Below are 10,866 nucleotides of genomic sequence, written 5' to 3'. Positions count from 1 at the left end.
TTGAGGGTAATTAAGTATGTCAAAAATTGAGTTTATTCTCCAAAAATATGGTTAATACCCAAAAATACTTTTTGAATGATTAAAACATGTCTCCAATTTTATGGAAAAGACTTGGGAAATGTTTGATAACCGTTCAAAAAGTACTTTTAGGTACATGCTTAACATACATTTGAAGAATAAATTTAGTTTTTTTTACATGTTTGGTAACCTTTAAAGTATGTTTACGAATTAAAATTTTGTTTGAAAATTTAATTTTGTAAAAGTTAGAATTGGGTTGTAAAAATAACGTAACCGTAACATTATTTTTATTATTTATTTAGGGATCAAATAAAATTATTTAAAATCTTTTTTTTGAACAAGAGAAATATTTCTTAATATATTAAGTCTTGGGCTTTGTTCTAAAATTTTCATGTTTTTATTTAAAAAATTGTTATTGTCAAAAAGTTCTTAAATTAAAAAATAGTAACACATGGGGGGAGGGGAAATAAATAACTTAGATACGTGGAGCAATTTTAATAATCGATTCCTATTCGAATTCAATCATGAGTGATTATGAATATTCTAATCGGTTGCACCACTAATTGGATGCTGTTTGTCAATTTCTTTTGGAAAAAATTATAAACATACTTTTACTTTTTTTCATATTTTTTTTCTTATTTTGTAGAGGACTCTTTAAATGTGTGATACAATGATAAATTGGTTCTTAAAAAATATAAAATATAAATTTAGTTTCTGAATATATAAAATAATAAATTGGTTTCATTTTTTTAAAATTATTTTATTATTAAATTGAAATATTTAAAGATCAATTTAATAATAAATTATATTTTTTAAGATCAATTTGATATAAAATTATAAAATTTAAGAATTAATTTATGATTAAATTATTATAAAATTATTTTATCGTAATTTTTATATATTTAAAGATTAAATTTTATTTTTTTGTCTAGGAAGAATTTATAGGTGTCTTATACTTTTAAGACAAATTTATCTGTTTAGCCTATATTTATTGTTTAATTTAATGTGTGGTTACAAGGGTATGCACACTTCCCCATTAAGTAAGGTAGGATATAAAGTCCAATTAATCTCCTTCAATAGAGGACTCTGACCTGACCACAGTGACATATCTTTCCCATCTAATACGTCTTTAGCTAAAGCCCTTTCTAAATTACTAAACCACCAGGAACTAGTCTGGTTTGATATAAGCCTAGCTACCACTGAAAGCATAGTCAGAAGAGCTGAAAAGATACCCATCTTACTCTCGTACCTTACCTTAATAATTAAAGGAAGAACTTAACTTAAGCCTTTCTTAATAAGAAAATAAAACCCTAAGATGAGCTAACTTGGCTTGGTGTTCAGTGTCAAAAAAATACAGGATTTCAAATCATCCCTGCTCCTCAAAGTCTTTCTTCGACGTCAAAGAGTTTGATCGAGAAAGCAAGGACCAAAGGTGCCTAATGAAAAACAGATTTGGGCTGGACAGAATCTTCCATTCGTTTTTGCATCTTTCTCTTTCTCTTACTGACGCTTAGAATATTTGCTTATTATTTGACTATATGTATAGTTATGTACCTCAAGTCTCTACAATTCCAATAATTATACAGTTTCCTCACTTAGAGAATCATGGCAGAGGAATCTAAGCTTCAATGGGAAGGCAAAGCCGTGGCTGAACTACCAGGCACGGATGCAGAACTAATGTGGTCTGCGTTAGAGGATTTCTGAAACCTACACAAGTGGATGCCCATAGAAACATGTTACCATCAACTCGAGGGTGTTCCAGGTCAACCGGGCCTAATCCGCTACTACTGTGCTTCCACCGTCGAAGAAGGAACCATCATGTGGGCCAAAGAGAAGCTGCTTGCAGTCGATCCCGTCCAATGTTGTTTGTCATATGAAATTGTTGACAACAACGTCGGATTTAAGTCAAATGTGGCAACACTCAAAGTGCTGCCAATGAATGGAGATGGATCCATGATAGAGTGGGGGTTTATCTGTGATCCAGTTGAAGGGTGGAGTTTACAAGATTTGAAGTTATGATTTAATTTGATCATTTCATTTAAATTAGGATTAAAAAATATGTTTTGTGATAGTTCAAATCTACTTAATAATAATTTTAAATCGTCATAAAATATGAATTTTTATTATCGATTATTTAATTTATAGGTAGAATTAAATTGAATAATTTTTAAAAATTAGATGATAATATTAAACCAAAAAACTAAATGACCAAATTAAAAATAATTTCTAATGAGAAAAAGGAAGCTAAAAGCAAATAAGCAATCCAAATTCTCTAACTTGTATCTATAAAAAGCAATTCAAATTAAAAATAAAAAATTATTAGTGTTGACTAACATATATCTCTATTAATTACAAGTTTAACACTATGAATTTCTTATTTGATAATAAAAAAAAGTTTAATTACTCATTTGATCTATATAGTTTCACCATTTGTACTTTTTAATCCTTATAGTTTTAAAATAATTTTTTAGTCCTTATAGTTTATATTTTAATTCTCTTTTAGTCTCTTTTGAAAGTGATTTTTTAATCTTTATAGTTTACATTTTAATTCTCTTTTAGTCTCTCTAGTTTGAAAGTAATTTTTTAGTCCTTATAATTTGTATTTTAATTTTTTTTTAGTCTGTATAGTTTGAAAGTGATCTTTTTAGTCCCTATATTTTATATTTTAATTCTCTTTTAGTTCTTAGCATATGAGTAATGTTATCAATTATAATTAATTACAAAAATATCATTAAGTAATTCATAACTAATTTATCGCAAGATAATTTATAATAAAAAATAATTAATAATTTATAATTAATTATTTTTATATTTTTTTATAATAAGGACTAAAAGATAATTAAAATACAAATTATAGATATTAAAAAAATAACTTTCAAACTATACGAACTAAAAAAAATTAAAATATAAATTATAAAAACTTAAAAAATCACTTCTAAATTATAGAGACTATAAAAGAATTAAAATATAAACTATAAAACTAAAAAAATTACTTTTAAAATATAAGAACTAAAATATACAAATCAAAATCGTGAAACTATACATAACTAATTTAACTAAAAAAAAATATTTTATACGAAAAATTAGGTTTTTTCTTTTACTATTCCTATCATGCCAATCTTCCATAATTCATATTTCACATCACGTCTCCATGTCGTTGAAGCATCAAACACCTACCTATCTATAACTAATATTTCGAACTTTGTTTTTCCGCAACATGTCAACCTCTCAACACAATCTTTATAGTTTATACTGAATGGTGAGTAATCTCTTATCTATCCACAAATATGATTCGAGTTACATGCTATTCATGCTGCATCAACACAATGAAGTAAAATAACTCTTTTTACTATTCATACTGCATCAGCACATTGAGAGTTGCATGCTAAAGCTTTACGAACAAATGTTTTATTGTAATTAATTCAATTGTAATTTTTTTTTAAAAATGATGATTAACGGAAATCATGGGTGATCAGCTATGTGCAGTGTTTCAGGCGACTCGAATCGGTACCAATATGCAATTTCCTTTAAGCTTTCTGATGAAAATGCACGAATCAAAGTTATGCAAATTGCAAAAGCAACATACAAAAATGGCAAATATGTATACGAGCCTACACAGATCACAAATTGAAAGAATGCTGGATCTGGAGAAATGGAAACACTACTGAAATATTTAAGTCTATAAAATGTACAAGTTTCTTGATAAAACAAAGATCTTCACACAATACATATATTCAAAACACTAAAATGAAAAGATGAATAAACCTATCTGCATCCGCCTCCCCCCATTTCCCAGGGCGACTTCAATTTTCTACACTTACAAACATGGCATCCCTTTTTCTTCCCTTGTGTCTTCCCTTTCCTATTAACCCCCCCATATATATATATATATATATATACTAACATTTTCAAATAGTAAATAATCTCTTTTCCATCCAGTTGATAATGTCCTGAGCTATCTCTTCACGCTCAGGCTCAAACAGAAGGTCGTGCAAGAAGCCGTCGTAAAGCTTTATGTCTTTGAACTTTGAAGCTGCCTTATCATATAGATCTTGTGAGGCCAGTGGATCAGTCACCTTATCAGCAGTTCCGTGCAGGACAAAGAATGGCACAGTCACAGAGTTGAAGTTTCGCATTAAGTACGAGGATATCCGCAATATTTCGTGGCCAGTTCGTACCCTTATAGGTCCTGTGTAGACCAAAGGATCAGAGTACTTCGCCAACAAAGCCGCTGGATCCCTCGAAACTGGAATGCCCCTTTTGTTTGCTCCTTTGAATTGGAACCTAGGAGCTACCAGAGAAAAAATTGGAGCTACAGCCTGCATCAACACATGAATAGAGACAAAAAGCATCAAACACACTCAAAGAAGGGTCTATAATTACAAACATAATGCAATGAGGCATTAAAATCTTGAGAAAATAATAGCTATTGCTAATATACTCTCTTGATCTGTAGTTTTGAAAACCATGGTTGATAAAATATAAAGGAGAGAGGTATGAGTCTCAGTATGAGAATGGATTGTTGGGGCAAAAGATCATAAGGAAAGGAAATACGAGCCGGGCTTAGCATCATTTCTGCTGACACTGTTGTGAAATCGATGGAGTAGGTGCAGAGGAAATGGAAGCATTGAAAGCCTGAATGTCTTGAAAATCTAGTATAAATAATTACAAAGTAAAATAACATCTGTAGTTGTGTTTATTCTGCTTCCAATTCACCAACATCAAATGAACCAATGATAACTTTGTATATTACAGAGAATTGACATAACAATTGGAAACGGAGGTTGTTTTTACGGCAAGCTTAAGATATAAGTACAAGTGTACCGAGCATGGCTAGGACTGTAGTAACAAATCAGAAACACATTAATTTCAAACATTATGCACAACTAACAAATGCAAAACTTACACCAACAATAGGATGAGCTGGCTTCACACGTAAAGCTGGTGAGGTTAATATAATTCCTTCCACCATTACTTCAATATGAGGATGGGAAGCCGCCTACACAAAATTTGTAAAAAATAAATTTCAAAATTGAACAAAGACAAATTTAATTGCAGAAGATATGCAGAAAATTTCCACCCTTACTTTCAAGACCACAGCTCCCCCAGTGGAGTGACCAAAGAGAAAGCATGGTATCCCAGGATTCTCCGATCTAATCTTTTCCAGGAAAGCCCCCTGTTCATAACATTACCATCAGTATGCAAAGTACACTGTCAAAAACACTGACTGACATTTGAAATGTTGTAATATTGCAATATATCTCTAAAGAAAAACAAGCCAAGAACAGCATAGATATTTGAAATTGTGGTAATAAATTTTCAAATGGCCATGAAAGTGACTAGAAATAACAATTAAGATGAAATTGAACAATGGATACAAACATATTGCTCTAAAGAGCATGATCAAATAATATTTAAGGCAAAGCAAGAAAAACACTAGCAAGTTAACTGAGACACCATGGCTGCCTAATGCTCAAAGAATAAAAGGTTATCATGCATTTTAACTTTACACAATAAGCTTATTTCGCTATTTCCAAGTCCCATCCCAATGTTTAAAATGGTAGGAAAAATATTGTCACCTAAAGCGTTTTTCCATTATAAGAATATCACAAACAAGAACATATGCCACATTTCTATATTCATTAACTGAAGAAAGTATAAATATGCATACCGTATCTACAACCACATGATCAAGAGATGGAACATAACCATGCAATCCATCACTACCTCCATGACCTGTAAAGATAAAACAAATCACTCCAGATCCATCACAAAATAGTAAGGACAGAATGGAATAAGAAATTTAAACTACCTATCCAGTCCATTGCATAGACACCAAAGTTGCATGATGTTAATTGCCTTGCAAAGTCCGCATATCTTCCACTGAAAAATAAGAACCAAGTCTGAGAAGTGGGGATGGGGGATAAATCTTATTATCTTACATTAAAAACAATCAAAAGAAAGATTTAAATCTATTGATAATCACTTGAAAAAAAATCTAATGTCGGAAAACAAAAAGCAGACTAGAATAGTTCCATTAATCCCTAAGAGAAAGCAATTGTTCAAAGAAGTAGACAAAGCACTTAAGCAAGATTACCTGTGTTCATTAAGCCCGTGAATGATGATTAGAATGCCCCTGAAAGAACAAAAGAGAAAAAAACTTGAGCCAAATATTACAGAAAGCAAACAGAAAGTTAGCTATACATGCTAACAAGAAAAAAAGGCAGGGAATTAAAACCAAGAAAAGAAAGCACAGGCAATAAGCAGTAGCTTTCTAACTATCCATTAATTAGACTGTCTCATCAATCATCTCGGAAAAGGACATAAAACAACTGAATCCCGTGAAAACAACTATTACAATTTTGTGAACCTTAACACTTTGCTGTTTGTAAACAGTTCAATAGTAAACCCACCAGTCAATAATAAAGCACACCAACACAAACCACCGAAAAAGTAAAACCCCCCAAAATCAAACCACGAAATTTGCTTGTAAACTTTCCACTTTCACGGCACCAATTACTTCAATCAAGCTGCAGTGCACAAAAATTTTGTTTTTAAACTCGTTTACTTGTATTTAGTCATCTAAGGCTCTTCAGAATTTCATTGTATTGAGCATAATCTCCATCTCTAGAATTCTCTACATATATACACACGACGCTTAAAAAGCCAAAAACACAAACGCAAGCACAAGTTCGTTTAGCAACAAAATTAGCAAAAGTCCGTCAAAATAAACGGAAGAGACGTGTTGAAATTTCGAAACGTAAAGCGAAAGAAGAAAGAAAAAAGAAAAACCTTACTTAACATCACCGGCAACCGGGAACCACGACCGGCAAAACAGAGCGTTGTTCCGAACCCCGTAGAAGATGGAAGTGCTCCAGCGGTACCACCCTTCGTCGCGACCCATTCCCACGTCCTGCGCCAGCGCCCTTCTGCGGCACGTGTCCTCCTCCTCGCGCACGAGCCAGCGCCGCCTCAAATGCTTCTTCGGAGAGGGCGTCCCCGCCGCGGGGGAGAGGCGGCGGCGGCGGGGGAGGACGAAGAGGAGGAAGGAGAGGAAGAAGGTGTAGACGAAGATGAGGGAGGCTCTGAGGGCCTTGAGGAGCGGAATTATGCGGTTGCTGGCCCCCGACGTGAGTGGCTCCATCTCCGTTTCGACGGAAGACATCGCTCTCTGCGGCGGAGACGACGGCGGCGTAAATGAAATAAATACGAACAACAGGAGGAAGGAACAGCGCAACTCAATGCAAACGTAATCTGGTTTTTTGACGTGGTTGGGGTTGGGCGTGTTTATTTATACTTGTTTCGGATCCGTTTGTTTTGTGGGCCCCGAGATCCAACGGCTCAGATTTCATAATCGAGTTGCTGTCTGATTTGGAAGAAGAAAAAGCTGATGAAACGTTGTTCGCATCGGAATAATAAATAAACGGTGATTGCTATAGTACAGCCAATACTCGTTGAGCTTGATGAGATGCTTGCTTAGATTTCGACACGTGGCGAATTTGCATTTGTTAAACTTGGCAGGGGAAAAAACGCGTAGTTGTGGCCACTGTGGTTGGTTTTTTTGCTAGCAGTTGTAAAAAAGCGCGCGTGCTTCACAGTCGCATTCTTTTTCTTTTTTACCGCATTACTCAGAAATTGATGTTATATTAAAACCAAATTATAATGATTTTCTTATCTAAAGTCTTACTACTATTTGATTAAAGAAATAATATTTAAATAAATTTTTTAGTAGTAGTACTTATTATGTCTGAAGTATTTACTACATATTATGGTTAGTATTTAATATTCACATTTAATTCAGATATATATGAGAAATTAATGAAAAAAATTGTTGTGCAAGGTATACATACTACTAGTATATTCTCTTATATTGGTGTATTATGCAGTCAGTTATAATTGCATCTAAAAACAAAATCATCTGGATTCTCGTGAGTTGGAATCCTTTGAATTTATTTATTTGTCTAAATAAACAATTTGATTAGTAGTTTACTGTTACACGAAATTGCGACTTGACGATTTCGTGTGTGGCCTGATTTTCTCTTCACTTTCCTATCTCCACCTTTGAAAATTCTTGTAGATTTCGGGCATCATATGTTGACAATTTCTGTTTGGATCTTATGCTTTTAAATACTCAATTCATGGACCGATTACGGCGATTTGTTACTGATTCAATTCCACCAATAATTTAGAATTCCAATCCAAGTTTTTAGGAGATCAAGAAATTCATAGAAAGTAATGAATGTTTTTAATAGAACATAAAAAAGGAAAGGATAATTCCAAATTCTTAATAAATAAACGTCAAACCTCTTACTTAAGATGAATAAACACGCCCAACCCCAACCACGTCAACATGAGTGTTTATTCAAAGTATAATTAAGATGAATAGTAATACTAACAACACATTATCAAAATTAAAAAGAAAGAAATAATAGAACATAAAAAAGGAAAGGATAATTCCAAATTCTTAAGTGAAATCTTCTTGTCAAACCTCTTACTTACTTTATATAGAAAGTAATGAATGTTTTTAAGTTTTTAAAAACTAAATGTATTTATTTGTATTTAACATTATTGAAAAGTATTTGCAGGCAAAATTGTAAGTGGTTATTAAATTACTCAAAGGCAAAGATAAATAAAATTTTCATTGTGCAATGACCACGAAGAACGACCCAAATTCAACAATAAGGGAAGGAGATAACACACAAAGACACAACTAACATATACAAAAACATGTTTAACCTATAGATTGAGTTGGATCAAATTGGTCTATGTGCTGAAGCTTATTTTCACACATTTAATTTTTGTATGTAACATCTCATGCAAAAAGCAAAAATAAGAATCCACGTAGGGACCGTGACCAATTTTTTGTTTTTAAGAAAAATGATTGACTAGTGTAAATGAGAAAACCACAATCATTTATTTAAGAGATCATTATTAGGTTGATTGTTCTTTAGGAAACAAAGCAAAGTAAACATTATTACTGAAATTGGTTACAATTTAGGCCAACAGATTTCAACAATATCATAGTTTTCAAAATGGTTGAACTTGGAGGGGCCCCTACAAATAAACGCAAAATACAACATGTTAGAAAAAGACAAAGGGGTGCTTCTCGTTTTTATTCCTCCACTCTGCAATTTACTAATTTTTTAGGTGCAGAAAAAAAAAAAGAAGAGACGTCACCATCTTAATTCCCCCACCCCCTGGCCATGTCTTTCTTTTGGACCACATCAATTGAGTTACAAGTCACAAGTCACGACTCATAATAATTTATCATAATTCGCCGTAACACGTGATCCATTTGCACGTAAGTAATTTAAACTCTTTGTAAGTGTGTAACATCTTGAATTAATAATTAATAATATCATTATTTAATGCTACTCATAATAAATTTATTATTTATGCGCTGGAGATTAATTTAATTATATGAGTTTGCATGTATAATTTTATTGATAATTATACATATGATAAATAATTAAATTGAATGGTTTAACACATATAAGTGCATTTTAATGTGTTTAAAATTATTTGTTTACTTATTTTAATTGTATGTTTAAATTTGATATTTATTTAAGCATGTAATATTAAGTTAAATAATGTATGCACGTTAAAATTAATGATTAAAGAGCTTGTGTGGTTTCTTTTATTGAATAATGATATGCATATATTATTTATTTATTTTCTTAATTTTGTATGTATGATTTTATGATTATTGTAATGCAAAATTATGTTAAATAATTTTTTTGTGCAATTTTATTCAATTAATTACATTATTGAGAATATTATGCAAATATTTAGCTCTTTATTAAGAATAAATTAATATTAAATGATTAATATAAATTAATTGATTAGAGTATAGTCATAATATTTTTAATTGATTAGGTTTATATATATTAAGTGTTAAAATCATATTTAAAATATTAGTTGTGATTAATCATATGTAATGTAATATAATCTAACTACGAGAATTTTATTATATTTGTATGACTAATTAGGATAAAATATGAAGTTATATTTTTTAATTTATCCACATGAATTAAGAAAAAAAGAACATAATTTATATATATTAAGTGTTAAAATCACATTTAAAACATTAGTTGTGATTAATCATATGTGATATAATTAATATAATCCACCCCGGAGAATTTTATTAAATTCGTCTGATTAATTAGGATAAAATATCATATTATATTTCTTAATTTACCCACAAGAATTAAAAAAAACATAATTTAATAGTTTTATTATAAATTTGATCTGACTAATTAGAATAAAATATCATATTATAAATTTTGTTAATATGACTAATTAGGAGATTTTACATTAAAATTACGGGCATAACAGTGAGAGCAAAAAGGGGGAACAGAATCCCAGCAAAAAGAATTACGACTGAGAACTGCAAAATTAGCCAACTGATCTGCAGAGTGGTCTCCTTCTCTATAGACATGTGTAGCTTTAAACTAATAAGACTGGATCTATAAACACAATTGTTCCATTTAGTGGAAAACTTCCAAGGTACAAGATTCAGGTTATATTATTTACAATTTATATAAAATATAATTTTATTGATCTAATTATTAAATTATAATTACATGACATATTTTTTGTTTTTTTAAAGGCAATTTATACAATGTTAGAACACTTAGTAACAACACAAGGTGTGCCAAACTAAGCCCAACATAACCTATTGATTAGTTAGTTGTTTCAATTTTTTTTTTTATCAAAGTTGGACAATTATATAATTGAAGAGTTCTCGTTTATATATTTTAAAAATATATTTTGATCAATTTTGATATAATTTAATAGAATATTAAGCAATTTTATATTAATTTGTGCACATAATTTATATAATGAGAA

General features: G+C 30.8%; 1 protein-coding gene across 1 annotated transcript; it reads right to left on the bottom strand.

Annotated features, from left to right (window-relative positions):
• Positions 1–3,690: 3,690 nt before the first annotated feature.
• Positions 3,691–7,296, bottom strand: LOC100816265 (caffeoylshikimate esterase). Its single transcript, XM_003522669.5, has 7 exons — positions 6,816–7,296; positions 6,116–6,154; positions 5,831–5,901; positions 5,690–5,754; positions 5,105–5,194; positions 4,925–5,017; positions 3,691–4,337 (listed from the first exon to the last, which is right to left on the bottom strand). Exons 1-7 carry the CDS (start codon positions 7,181–7,183, stop codon positions 3,927–3,929), a joined length of 1,137 nt encoding a protein of 378 aa, XP_003522717.1. The 5' UTR covers positions 7,184–7,296; the 3' UTR covers positions 3,691–3,926.
• Between the last annotated feature and the right edge of the window lie 3,570 nt (positions 7,297–10,866).

Source organism: Glycine max, chromosome 4 (genome assembly GCF_000004515.6).
Source record: "Glycine max cultivar Williams 82 chromosome 4, Glycine_max_v4.0, whole genome shotgun sequence".
Lineage (NCBI taxonomy): Eukaryota > Viridiplantae > Streptophyta > Magnoliopsida > Fabales > Fabaceae > Glycine > Glycine max.
The sequence above is the reverse complement of the archived record's forward strand: the minus strand, read 5'-3'. Positions and strand labels throughout refer to the sequence as shown.

Bases quoted from the DNA above. Each gene is read 5' to 3' on its own strand.
- LOC100816265 (XM_003522669.5), bottom strand. From the start codon at position 7,183: ATGTCTTCCGTCGAAACGGAGATGGAGCCACTCACGTCGGGGGCCAGC. The intron at 6,155-6,815 runs GTAAGGTTTTTC...TTGTTCTTTCAG, and splicing joins CCGGTTGCCGGTGATGTTAA to GGGCATTCTAATCATCATTC. The intron at 5,018-5,104 runs GTAAGGGTGGAA...AATTTTGTGTAG, and splicing joins GGGGAGCTGTGGTCTTGAAA to GCGGCTTCCCATCCTCATAT.